The sequence below is a fragment of the Nesoenas mayeri genome (assembly GCF_963082525.1).
Source record: "Nesoenas mayeri genome assembly, chromosome: Z".
Taxonomy (NCBI): domain Eukaryota; kingdom Metazoa; phylum Chordata; class Aves; order Columbiformes; family Columbidae; genus Nesoenas; species Nesoenas mayeri.
In genome coordinates this window covers 51,375,890-51,389,836 of record NC_137542.1, presented here as the reverse complement: position 1 = coordinate 51,389,836, position 13,947 = coordinate 51,375,890, and the positions used below count along the sequence as shown (strand labels likewise).

General features: G+C 42.9%; 1 protein-coding gene across 1 annotated transcript; it reads left to right on the top strand.

The window, feature by feature from the left end:
* Positions 1-834: 834 nt before the first annotated feature.
* On the top strand, positions 835-9,246 carry SETD9 (SET domain containing 9; the record flags this gene model as incomplete). Its single annotated transcript, XM_080362599.1, has 6 exons — positions 835-922; positions 1,665-2,029; positions 3,787-3,910; positions 5,016-5,131; positions 6,347-6,452; positions 9,159-9,246. Exons 1-6 carry the CDS (start codon positions 837-839, stop codon positions 9,244-9,246), a joined length of 885 nt encoding a protein of 294 aa, XP_080218725.1. The 5' UTR covers positions 835-836.
* Between the last annotated feature and the right edge of the window lie 4,701 nt (positions 9,247-13,947).

Genomic DNA, 13,947 nt, shown 5'->3' with positions numbered 1-13,947 from the left:
AACATTATTTAGAGAGTTACGTGTGTATTTACATATATAAGTAGTCACCAAGGGGACATGAGTTTTCCAGTGCCTGCAGCTCTCTCTTTTGTTGCAAACACACCCTGCTTTTACCCTTCATGTGCTGTCAGACACCGAACAACAAGAAGTTCCAGCTCCACTTCAGTCTGATTTCATTGATGAACATCTCCTGTCACTTGCAAGCTGCCTTCTCTCCTCCGCCCAACTGCAGGTCATGCAGGACTGGTCCATCTGTCTGTCTGTCCATCTGTGTTTCCCCAGAGGGACAAAATGTTGCCTGAGGCATCTGCTGAGCCTGAGGAAGCCCCCTCAGTGCTGTCAGGTCTGGGGGCTCACACGTGCTTTGGTTTATTTTGGTTTAATATACATACACTTTTCCTTCAACTTTTACTGATGACAATTGTAATTTTTAAAATCCATTTTTTAAAAATTAAGAAGATACGTTGGAAAAACTGGATGGTGATTATACCTTTATGCATGTTAAGTGCACGGCAATGGTACGTTAAGTTGGCGTCTGCTACTCAGGAACACGAATAATGTACATTTTCAGGTGATGTTTAACCTCACGAGTGCGGTGAAGCGCACCGCGCGCAGCCGGGCCGCGAACCGCAGGCTGAAGCGCCGCCCGTAGTGGCGGGAACCCGAGCCCAGCCGGCCCTCCGCGCCCAGGGCTCTGCTCTCCTCCTCCACCGGCCAATGGCAGCTCCGTACGCAAATACGGCCGCGCGTCCGGAGCGGGGATTGGCTGGACCGGTGGCGCGGGCGCCGCTGGAGAGAGGGCGGTGGTGAGGAAGGGGGGCCGGGCGGCCGCCGCCATGTTGGGCGCCTTGCGGCGGCGGTGGGACGCGTACAAGTACCGCTTCGTGCCCTGGCTGGCCCTCAACCTCCGCCGCAAGCGCAGGTGAGGCGGAGGGGCAGGCCCTGGGCAGCGGCGAGGCTGCCTGGGGAGGGGTCCGCCGCACCGTCCTTTCTGCCCTCCGGCGCAGTGAGGCGTCGGCAGCCAGTGCCTCCTGACGGGTTTCCCGCAGGGTTTTCCGGCCTGGAGCAGCTGCTGGCGGGGCTCGAGAGCTGCTCTCCAGGGCCGAGACCCCGGCTCGGGAGCGGCCGCGGCGCCGCAGGGGCTGGCCCGGGGTTGTCGTGTTTCAGCCTCGTGTGTCACTTCGTTGGTGGAAAACTCAAAATACCTTGATACTCTGAAGTGGTGTGTAGCGTTAAAACTAGTTAGATAGGTTCGTTTGTGTTTGTTTGCTTTTTGCAAGATGCCTTTGCTCTTTTTAAAGGTAAAAGTGGTGCTTGAATTTAAATCTGACGTTTTAAGTAGCATAAATTTAAATCTCCCTAGTCATCATAGTATTTATCCTCACCCCTTTCAAAGTGTAATGAACTATAGATTTTCTTATAAACTTCCATAGTCCCATATATTTGACTCTTAATATGTTTGTTGCCAAGAGCTTAGTGGAGTCTAACCTATTTGCCTTGATGTAAATACACCATGTAATGGTTTTATAGTAAGACAGGTATGAAAGGTTGTTCTTTAAAGTTTGTTTGAAACAACAGTGCATATAACTTGCTGTTGTAAAATTTCTCTTCTGTATTTTATTTAGGAGAAATATAATCTTAAAATATTTTTTTTTTCTTTACAGGACCCTCCGATATGTTCCCGAAAGTTCGCAAGACAAAATTATCTCTGATGAAGATGTCTTTGAAACACTAGTGAAAATATTCAAAGCCCTGTTCATAAATGACTTCAGTAGACAAGCACATATTTTGGCCTTACTTCCAGACGTCAGATGTAAATATCTGGAGTTACTGACTGTTGAGCAGAAGAGATCAAAAATAAATTCGTGTAATCATCAGAGACAACATGTGTTTAGTCCAGAGGAAGTTCTGTTTAATACATTAGGGTTCAGTATTACTCGAGACCGAAGTTCTCTGGTGTCTGCTGGAACTGGAGTTTTTGTTACCAAAGGTTTTGTACCAAAAGGGAGAGTTGTATCTATGTATCCTGGTAATGAAATGTTCTTTTTTTTTTTTTTTTTTCTTCCTGATATAGTTAGATGTTATTTCTAACCCTATAATTATAGAATACCAAAGTTTCACACTAATTTTTATTTCATGGGTTTTATTTTTGTCATTCCTTCACAAAATCACAAATTAGAGTGAACGGGAATATTTCAGTGTAAACTGGCTAGTGTTCTTTTGGAAATAAGCAAAGATATATTGATGAGGTAGTTTTGTATATATATATATAAAAAGAAAACCCTGTCAGTACTCAAAAGTCTGAGTTTTCAGCTGTTAGAAAACTCGTGCCAGATTCTTTAAACACAGATGAATGTGAGCAGTTTCAAGTAGATGAACAACGCAATTCAGTTCTTTGGCGTTTCTGTTTTGGATTAGGATCTGAAAAGTAGGGTTTTGAGATCTCCACACAGGTCAGCGGACAAGACTATGAACTTTTTCAGAGCGTAAAAGTACAAACTGGAGAATGAAAATAAGCCACTTATATAGCAGAACTCTCTTCCATAAAGAATGTTTGGAAAATCAACCCTTCCCTGTTCCTCTGCATTTCTTGGAACTGTATTTGCTTATTTCTTGAAAAGATTTGTGATTTTGTTAGTATGGCCAGGCTAGGACAGTGTTGCTGAAATGCTTTGGGTTTGTTCCTGTTTCATCTGTCCCCAGAATCATTCCCTGAATGTGGCCTCTAGTTTACAGGACCAGCATTGCAGGATCAGGCCTAGTGCTGGGGCAGTGGAGCATGTTTTGCTATGTCAAGGCAGGCGTGTCTGGCCATTACTGTTGACTGGTAAACAGAGTAATTGTCAAATAACAATGACGGAGAATGAGCCTTGCAGGTCTCTTCAAATTTCAGGCACATAACTAAATGTGAGTGTAGGCTTGTTGAGAGCCTCTTCTAGCAGCTCATCTGGGAAAACAAGAGGATGAGCTGTTGAAATGCCTTTCTTTTTCAATGATACAAAGACAACCACGGGCCTGGTGGCTGCAGAGGGTAGGTCATTGTTCTCCTGCCTATTCGGCACTGAGAGCAGCCTGTCAGTGGGGCCTTCACCTGCTTGCTCATGAAATTGTGATGAAGGATTTCTGCAGAGGGTTGCCAAAGGTGTAGTGGGTGTGAGAGATGTGGGACTGCAATGTCATAATAAATTGCAAGCCAGTCAGTCTGCTGTCGCTTTTCTGTGCTTGAAACACAGGGCAGGTTAGATCCTGTCTTGATTTAAATCCTTGTCAGGTTTGGGAAACAGTCTGCTGAAATGATTCGTCTGTTCTTGGCTTAGCACTTTTTCTTACCTGTATCAAGCAAAACTTCTGATCAGAGTGGTGAAGTGCTTGTTTCAGGTTCCTTGTTGTCTCTGTGTGGTTTTCAAAGTGTCCTGACATAGTAACAAAACAGCTTTCCTGGACAAACATCACTTGGCATTTTCCTCTCTGAAGCAGGTCACTTGGTTGTGAGGCTTTATTTCCCTCTCACATGGATACTGAACACAGGCCTTCTCTAATTATTTCCTTCAATGTCTCATCTCTTTGGAATATCTCAGCTTATGTTACTTTTTTTTGCATCACACAAAGATGTGTCTAAAAGCTTGTAGGTTTACAAGTGTTAATGACATTAACTGAGAGAGCAGTTCTCTGCTACTCTCTTTGTCTTTCTTGAGTTTCTATGTGGAGGGAACTGCATGATATCATAAACTTGTTCTGGCAGTTAACTGATTTTCTTCTGAAATAATCATATTTGTCTTGCAACAGGTACGGTATACAGAAAGCATGAGCCCATCTTTTTCCAGTCCCTTGGCAATCCCTTTATTTTTAGGTGCATAGATGGCATCCTTATTGATGGAAATGATAAAGGGCTATCAAGGTCAGTGTACAGGTAAGCAGTCAAAAGAAACAGGGGAGTGTCACTCAACTGATTTAAAATGGTGATACTAACAGTCTCAGTTCCCAGTTGTCTTACCCTAAATTGAGTTTTATTTGAATATTTTTCACCTATGTCTATGTCATAACGCAAACAATACAAGGGTAAGAGCTGCTGGATGTGATCTGTTATATACTTGTGTCTTCATCTGTAACACCAGTGAGATGCGTTTTGATGTACAGAGGCTGTTTCCTGAACTTGCTAATAGTAAAAAGGTGAATGTGGTAACTCTGCTTCTGGTCTACAGATGAGCAGCACTTTAGAAGAAGGGAGCAGTAACTCTCTTAATAATAATAACAGCAATAATAGTTGTTAATAGCTGGAGTTAGAAGGCACGTGTAAGGATCAGCAAGTCCAACTCCCTATTCCTTGCAGGACTACCCGAAACTAGGCCATATGATCAAGAGCATGATGCAGACACTCCTTCAACTCTGACAGGCTTTGTGCCATGACTTCCCTGAGAGGCCGTTCTAGTGACTGACCACCCTCTCAGTGAAGAACCTTTTCCTAATGTCCAGTCTGAACTTATTCTGACACAGCTGGCCTGGACTGGTTTAGCTTATCATAAAATATTATTTTTAGCAAATTGTGTTTAAACGTGACATGAAAAGAAAATAAGCAAAATTATCCAAATACCTAATTTGAGTGTTAGTACGTACTAATACCAGATTTTAATTCCAGGATTGAATTTGAAGTTGCTATGTTTGTGACGCTTATAATGAGCCTTCATATCTTTAGAGCTCAATGAGATGTGTTGATACTTCTGTAATGGTAAACTTCGATGTTCATTTCTGGAATTGTATGTGGTGGGTTTGTGCAGTTTCTACCACCAGAGTCTGAAAGACACCGCATTCTGGTGGGAAGTTTAAATGTACTTTTAAAAGTATCACCAGGGTGTTGGTCTGCACACCCCACCCCGCCCCAATGTTGTCGCATCTCCCAGGTAAGTTGGGCAACTGGAACTTTACCCAGGGACTGTGGCCATTTCTACAGGAGGAAGTACAGATAACTTGTCAAGTGAAAGAGCTGTGATTCATGTTAACGCTGTTGGTCATTTCAGGTCTTGCAGCAGAAGAGATCAGCTTGGCCCATTTCAAATGAGTGATGAGAGTTGGCTCACAGCTGCCCTGCAAAACCCACTGGCGGTGGGTCAGTACGTCAACAACTGCTCACATGGTAAGTTCCAGGTAAATTTTCAGACTTGAGTTTGTCTTTATGAATGTAACTTATTTTGGAGGTGACACAGAGAATCAGAAAGTGATATTGGGGGACAATAATGCTGTTTAAAACAAGATAAGCACTTATGGGATTAAGAGTTTCTCAGACCTTTTGTGATAGCTGGGTGCAAAAATCCTCCAGCACAGCAACACTTCAAATATTCTTGTGCTTTTCTCACTGACTCCTGCAGATTCCTCAGTCTGCCTCCTGTTATGTAGAATGAAATGCGCACATCCCAAAATGTGAGGTGTTGGGAAAGGATATCTAGCAGAGGACCTGAGGCAGTATACAGAGTTGCAGATCAAGTTCCCCAGTATGGTTCCAGCAGTCTTCATGAGAAAACCATATACACAGTGACATGTACAGTAAGATTCTATCACTGATAAGTTTGGGTTATATTACTTTGACTTCCATAGGTTTATATGCAAAATCTACAAAACCGTTGGTATGATATAGCTGTTGGACATGAGGAGGGGAACTGTTTATATGTTTAGTGTGTGTTCGTCTAAAGTTTTGGGGGAGTAAAGAACTCATGGGAATGGTGGTGAGATACAGAAAGCTCAGTTGCTACCATACCCAACCACTAAGTGGCTTTCAGAGCACTAGAGACACCCAGCATCCAAGTAGCATCCGGAAAGGTTGCTGAGTAGCAAACCAGGTATTGACAAGCACAAACTGTTTCTTCCAGGTCTAATGTCACTGTAAAGAAAATTCAGTTCTTCCTGCTAGACAGATGGTGATTTCCTCCCTGGCTGTATTTATGACATATTTTGCCACCAGGAAAAGTTATTTCATTTCATTTTTTCTTTTTTTTTTCCTTTTTTTTTTTTCCTTTTTTAGTGCAAAGGCTAATGTTGTGTCTTAAAAGCATTTAGCAATGCTGTAATCTACCCCTGGCACTATGCAAGTTGTTGTTCCCCTTCATATACATGTTGATAATCAAGTCATGCAGTTTCATGCAATAAGGATGAATTAAAGCTGGTTGTGCATCCTGTGTGTAAATTCAAGGTAGGACTTTAGAGGAGTGTAGTAGCTTCTAACAGGCATGTCCTTCAGGCCTGATGAGACATCTGGTGCTTTTGTAGCTATACATTTGATATTTTTACACATTTCTAAATGCAATCTAAGATTTTCTCAGTATCATAGAATCTTTTTTTTTTCTCTTATTTCTAGATAGAGCAGCCAACGTGTGCTATCAGGAGTTTGATGTGCCGGGGTATTTTCCAGGAGAGCTGAAGCAGTATCTTCCAAACATCGTCTACAGCCATGACATAGAGAGGTTAGCAGCAAATCAAAGAGCTCATAGATTTATATGATACAAACCATACTGTGTACATAAAAACCAAAACATAGTTGAAGAATAATACAGTTGCATATGAAGATGAGTTACACAAAAGTCTGCATCTGTATGAAAGAGGTAACTCTTTGAATAGACAAATTTTAAATGTTTTACGTGCCTATGTTTTTTTGTTCCTTTTTCCACATCTTTGAAAGTGAGATCAGCATAGTTCTGAAGATGCAGTTTCACAAGCAGTGGTTACACTGTAGTTTACTTCTTCTGAATCACATAAAGCATTAGTTGTGTTTTGCTCGTATTACAGTACTGAGGTTTTTCAGTATGTATTTCAAAGGTAGTTTGTAACCCTTAACCAGTTAAAGCCCTTCCAAGGTAGCTGAGATTTAGGCTTCTTACTCCTCTGTTTTCCATGTCTTCTGTTTATGTGAGGAATAAGCAGATGAATTTGCAAAGAGAAACCTAACATTAATTTGTATTGAGACAAATGAAGTACTATGCAACATAAAGGCACATGACCTTTAGTTACACTATGCAATTACAACATCTTCCTTAGGACCTGAAAATCCACTTCTTATAGAAATTAAAATACTTAGAAAACTTTCTCAGATTTTTGTTTGGAAATGTGTGAAATGTGACAATCGAATGAATATGGACAAGGACCAATATGGACAACAAGGTCAGGCAGTATGTCTGGAAGTGAGTGTCCTGTACTAGGACGTAGTCAAGAATAACCGTCAAGCTGTTATAAAGTAAGTTGTAATGTTGGTCCTGAATTTAACACACTGAAGAAGCTGCACTTCTGATCCAGGTGCTACCTTCAGGAGCCAAATAATCCTATTTGTCTAGTGGATGTGTAAGGATTTTAGAGCAGCTCATCTTGACTTCTAATGTAATTTTGGAACTATTTTAAAACTCTGAGATTTAATTGGAGAAAGTTATGGTGCATATGTGAAAGGGAGATTTTCTGCTTAAACTTAGACTTTTGTCGAGGCAGGGTTAAAAATGCACTTGTAATCTGCAGATAAATAAATAAATGCTAATAAAAGAAGAGGCAAGACTGAACTTTAAGGAAGCCTGGATACTGTACTTGAAGTGTGAAAGTGCAGTAAGCAGAGCTAAGCCATGGGTCTGTTTCAGGAACTCTCTCTTCCTTGGAGTCTATCCAAGAAAATACAGTTTTTCAGTTGTAAGTTTTGCCAGGGTACATCCACTAGACAAAAGATCCCATCTGCTTCTAGCTGGTTTTTTTTTGGTGTTTACAGTGCTAACAGCATAGGTAGTCTGGCTTCTAAATCTTTTTATATCTCGTAAAAGACTTCTTAGTAATTTCTAATATTTTTGTTTGATTTGTTTCAAAATGGCCTCACACTACATTTCTTAGTAGTGAGGAGTGTTTGGGTTGATGCTGTTCTTCACTTTCCCGTCCATCAGCATGAGAAGAATATGCTCTTCTTCCTACAAGAGATACTTGAGCTTTAGGGCGTTGTGATTTACTCAAAGGAGATTTGGGGGAATGAGTTCCTAAATATCTCTATAAGAAAACTGTTTGCTAGCCACTGACTTCAGCTTGGGGTTTGTGGGAGGATTCATTCATCAGCAAACATTCCAGCAGGTCTCTTGCTGCAGTTCAGAGCTGTCTGAGAGTGGGTTTAGCCAGTAACACCTGTGAGTAGACATCTCTAGAGGAGTAATTTCTGCTCCACAAACTTTGCTGTAGCTTCTCCTCCTGTCTGTATAAGTGTGTTTTTCTCTGTGTCGAGGGTTAAGATTGCGGGGTGACAATAAAACCCTGGCAGATGTATTGTTAACCCCCTCTTCCCCCCCACTTCCCCCTTTTTGCCCCTCCCTCTCCCCCCTTTCCACTCAGGAGAGGCGATTGGGAGGAAAAAAGAAGGGCAGAGAGAAGAGAGTTGGAAAAAATTAAAGATGTTTTACTAATGCTAATAATAAGAATAGAGAAAATAATACAAAATATACAAAACCAATCTTGAAAGTCTCAGCAACCGCAGAGCCGGCACCCAAAGTCCTGGATTAGACTCCACAGCCAACCAGAGCTGGATTCAGTCTCTCACTAGGCCTCAGTTCGCAGGGACGACTAGCAAGGTCCTCTCCTAATGTCGGCCATAGGGAAAAAGGGAAAGAAAGGGACGAGATCCTCGTGATCTCCCATTTTATATGAAGTATTCACGTGAATGGAATGTTATACACAGTTGGTCAGTTGTTCCTCGTCGCCCCTCTTGCGAGATGTCCATCCATGCTTATCAATAAGTTTGCATTCCATTGCTAGGTTTTACCAAAACATGTGTCTGGTTCTCCAGGAAAATGCAGTTAATACGAAGGCTGTAGCTGACAGGCAAAATTCACTGAAAGAGAAACTTGTTTTTAACAAAACCAGGACACTCTGTCTTGACTAATTATTTTCATTTCTGAATAATTGTATGAGTGGAAACATTATTTGCATTATTTACATAGGCTGTGTGGTTTTGGGTAATTATATTGGGTTTGCTTGTAGTTGCTATCTGTATTTCAGTGTTGGTTTTCCAGGCTCCCTTGCCTGCATTATGCATATTACTCCCAAAAGTAATCTAGATAGAGCCATTGTTTAGCACCTTGCCATGAAGAATTTAAAAAGTTAAAAGAGAAATGTAATTTTCGCTTTCACATTTTTTGTTTTTCCTTCTTTTACAGCCACCTGAGGTGTGTAGTGCTTGTCACTCTCAGAGACATCAAGCAAGGAGAAGAACTTTTTTCTAATTATTATACTATTGTCAACTGAATTAACAGATTCAAGACTGAAAAATCTTGTGTTAATAAAACACTACGTGTGTACATCAAGCTTCATGAGCGTTTTTACATAATAGAGGACTGCAGCTTTACTATCTAGAAAGGAAGCTGGAGGCTAGTATTTCCCTGAAAGTGCTGCACGTGTGATTGCAGGGATGGAGATTTAACTGCTTACATCCCTAGGTTCTCTGCTGTCTACTGTTGTAGACATACAGTAGCTCATAAAATAAAAAGCAAAGTTCTGGACATGTCATTTATTCTTCTAGTTTGCATAGTTGTCTGTAGCTGTGGCTCAGTTTTAGTATTTTGCCATTTCAGTTCTCATGGACCCTGTAAGAATGACTTCCCTCTCATGAACTATTCCTCAGGTGATCCTCATAGTTGGCAGTAGTTGCTAGTTCTTGTTCTGGTTTTCCTGGAGTTGGTCGCTTTGGTACTTGCTTGCTTTTAGAGAGTATTTCAGTGTAGCCAGTTGTCCAGATCTTTCATGAAGCCTTTTGGAACAGAGTTAATGTCTGTTTCGGATGTGCCTGGATGATGCACTGCCATCAAGAGGCCGCCCTGAGCCACTTGCTTCAGCTGTGCCTGTCTTGGGGTAGAAGGGAAGACAGTCTGGATCTTAAAGTGCTGTCCAATCCTAGTTTCAGTGATTCAGTGAAAGTTTCCTGGGATGTGGCAACTTTCATAGCTTTTATTCTCAAAGAGAGAGAACTTAATATTGTAGCATAGCTGGAGGAAATAATGCCAGCTGAGTGTGCTCTCTATTTTTTTTAAATTAGTTACTGGCATTAAACAGAGCCAGCCATTCCCACATTAAGTCTTGCTGCTGTCTGCAAACTGCCTTCAGAAAGTAAATGGGAGACAGCTTGTCAGTATTTGGGTCTCGCTAAACAGCTTGGGAAAGAAAAATCCCAGTATTTACTGCAAAAGTCTAAGCAAGCCTCCTGATGAATTTGTGGTTGACATAATGGAGGAGCTGGGAGGTGGTGTGCTGTAAGGAATCTGGTAGTGTTGGGGGAAACAGGGTGTTGTCCTGCTTGGCTGCAGAAGCTTCTTAGTCCCCTTTTCAGAATGCAGAGCTTTTCAGTGTGTGTGTTACGTTGTCACCTTCCAAGTCTTTCGTATTCATTTGAATCCTTCTCAGCCAGAGAGGGCTGGCTTTTTCAGGATTATTTAAATAGACCTATGGGATGGTGGCATGTGGCTGAACACAAGTTATATGAATACACTGGGCACAGCTTCCAGTGACAGTCCCTGTGCCTTCACTGTGTGGTAACAGATCACAGCAGGTGGTGATCTCTAGTCTGCTGAAGAGGATGCTCGTCCTCCATCTCTCCGAAAATCCTTCTCTCCTGAGCTGGTCCTTCTCCCCTTCTCCACCTGGGAGGAGGTTACTGGGCATCTCTTAGTCTAAAGAGGAGACTGATTGTCAGGGTGCCTGCAGCGTTGCTCAGCTCAGCGGGTCACGTTTTATGGTCGGTGGGGAATACTGGTCTCAGCACATCAGGGAAGGCAGATGCTGTTGATGTTCTCCAGGCTGAGATGCTGTCATGCGAGAGCACAGATTACTTCAGCTGTCTCATTATGCATGTTAATACTTCATAAATGACCAGATTTGAAAGTGTATTCCTGTGTGACAGCTATGAAACTGAGGTTTACAACAGATTTTGTTGAGAGTGGTTTTACTTCACAGCACTTGGGGCCTCCTGGATGGGAATGTTGCAGGGTAGTGGAGGATTACTGCAGTGCTGACGTGCAGGGTGCCTGTCACAGGGTGCATGGGATGGGTGTCTCCTCACTGAAATAAATACTGAAACCTGACAGCCTGTGTCAGGGACTCCTCATGCACCAGGGAAAGCAAGACCTCACCTGCAACTGGCAGTAGCAAGTGATTTCTGTCAGTTGGTGCCTGTAGAAAGCCAAAAAGCAGCAGGAGGAGGTGCAGTCAGGTGGTACTTCTGAGTAAGAAGCAGAATGACATGGGGACTGAGCGAGAGGAAGGAGAATCAAAGAGCAGAAATAGTGGTCTGGTAAAGTGCTACAGCCTGTGAAAGGGCTTCAGGTGTATCAGACTTTTCCTTGTCTTTAGATTCCTGTCACTTCATTATAAGTGAAAGTCCCAATTCCCTGTCTGCTTGTTCATTACCACCAAACTGACATCACCGGTGCCTGAGAGGAGGACGCATTGTGGTGGCGTTTCAGATGTAATGTGCAGTCTGATAGTAACCCAGTATAACACTCCACGCAATCTGTTTTTTGTTTGTTAATAAACTATTTTTCACAGCACATACAATCTCTATCTTGTAAGGTGATTTGCCTGAGTAATTTTCATTGGAATTTCCTGAAAACAGGAACTTACCTGGCTAACTCTGCCTTTATGTGGCTATATGCTTAGTGGTAGAAGAAGGAAAGGAAAATCAAAATTTAAGGTTTCAATTACTGGTAGGCAAGATCTGTAAAGTCCTTCTCCCAGATGCAGACCCGTAGTCCACAGGTGTGAAAATACTGTGCTAATCGAAGAGCTAATTTGTGTGTTTAAATCCATTGCCAGCTGTGACGCGCGGGCTGGGGATGCTCACTGAGGACCAGTGACGGTACCAGCCTGGCTGGGGGGAACTGGCAGCGCTGTGCCAGGTACCGGTAGTTGTTGGGGTGCGGGTACCACAGCCCTGTGGTGGCTGCTGCCCGGCAGTGCTCCCGCAGCATCAGGGCTGTGTGGCCAAACCTGCCCTGCCCAAAGGCTGACAGGCTGGGGTTGGGCAAGAGGCTGGGAGCGGGCACAGCCGCAAGAGCTGTCACTGTGTCCTGGTTTTGTTAAAAACAAGTTTCTTTTTTAGTGAATCTGCCTGTCAGCTAAAGCTTTCATATTAACTGCATTTTCCTGGAGAACCAGACACATGTTTTGGTAAACCTAGCAATGGAATGCAAAGTTATTGATAAGCATGGATGTACATCTCACGAGAGGGGTGAAGAGAAACAAGTGACCAAGAAACTGACCAACTGAGTATAACATCCCATTCACGTGAATACTTCATATAAAATGGGAGATCATGAGGATCTCGTCCCTTTTGCCTTTGCTTTTTCCCTTCTGCTTATGGCCGACATTAGGCGAGGACCTTGCTAGTTAGTCATCCCTGCGAACTGAGGCCTAGTGAGAGACTGAATCCAGCTCCAGCTGGCTGCAGAGTCCAGTCCAGGACTTCGGATACTGGCTCTGCAGTTGCTGAGACTTTCAAGATTGGTTTTGTATATTTTGTATTATTTTCTCTATTCTTATTAGTAGCATTAGTAAAACATTTTCAACTTTTCCAACTCTCTTCTCTCTGTCCTTCTTTCCCTCCCGATCACCTGTCCTGAGTGGGAAGGGGGGAGAGGGAGGGGCAAAAGGGGGAACTGGGGGAAAGAGGAGGTTAACAATACATTTGCCAGGGTTTTATCGTCACCCCGCAATCTAAACCCTCGACACACAGGCTGACCAAAGAGATGTTCCGTACTGCACAACGTCATGCTCAGCAATAAAAGCTGTGAGAAAGGAGGAGGGGAAGGGGGTATTTGTTATTATGGCATTTGTCTATCCAACCAGCCACTGCACAGGCCCCCCTTTCCTAGGCAGGGACTGGACATTACCTGCTTGGTAAGGAGTGGAGAATAAATATTTTTGTTTACTTTGCTTCCACATGCAGCCTTTGCTTTTCCTTTATTAAAGTGTCTTTATCTCAACCCATGAGTTCATCTTATTTCCTCCCCAGCGACATGGAATGGCTCACCACTGCACTAGAGGGTTTTAGGCTTGTTTTTCCTGGATTTGTCTGAACTCCCTGTCCCTCTGGTAGGTGTCCTGGTAGTCCTGACACTGCCAGTGGCGGAGTCTCCTCGTAGCAGGCACCAGATTGAGCAGGGCTGAGAGGCTGGGCAGCTCGGCAAGGTTGGGCTGAATCCATGTGCCTCCTCAGCAGGAGCAGGAGGACGGAACCCTTGTCACTGCAGTGTCGATGTGGAAATGCTGAGGGCCAGCTGCTGCTGTTCAGATGGTAAATTCAGATTTTGGAATGAATTAGATGATTGCATCAAGAGACACTGAGCTGGTCTCAGCAGGCTTTCCTGAAGAAAACTGGTCTGACAGGCTCTGACATTTGGCTTCTTAGGTCAACAGGAAAAGTTAGTGGTAACAGTTGACCATAATTCTCTTGGAGGTTACGGTGTTAATGGGGATCTGTTGATTCTGGTTGGCAGGAAAACAGAGGTGCTTGGAAGATCATGATGAGGTAATAACCTTTGCAGAGAGGTGCTGCTAACTCTCAGCTGGCCCACAGCGGGAAGGATGGAGAATGAGTTTGTCAAGCACTAAAAAAAGTAAATAAATATAATCTAACTACTGAAGGATATGTATACACGTGTATATGTGTTCAGATGTGTGTGTAGTCACACATACACACAGGTGTCTTTCTGTACAAGTATACATATATCTAAGCAGGACTGGTGTGTGTGTGGGGGCTACAATTCCCCAGGCAACTCTCATGACACTCTGTACTGGTTTAAGTGAAATTGAGTTAATTTTCTTCATGCAATTAGAAATTTTTCTTCTTTTTTTTGCAGTTACCACTATCAGTTGGATTTAGCTTGAGAACAAAATAACACCCTGGGACAGAATTAATGCTTTCCTTCAAGTGACTTTCTAGTGGTTTTGAGTTGG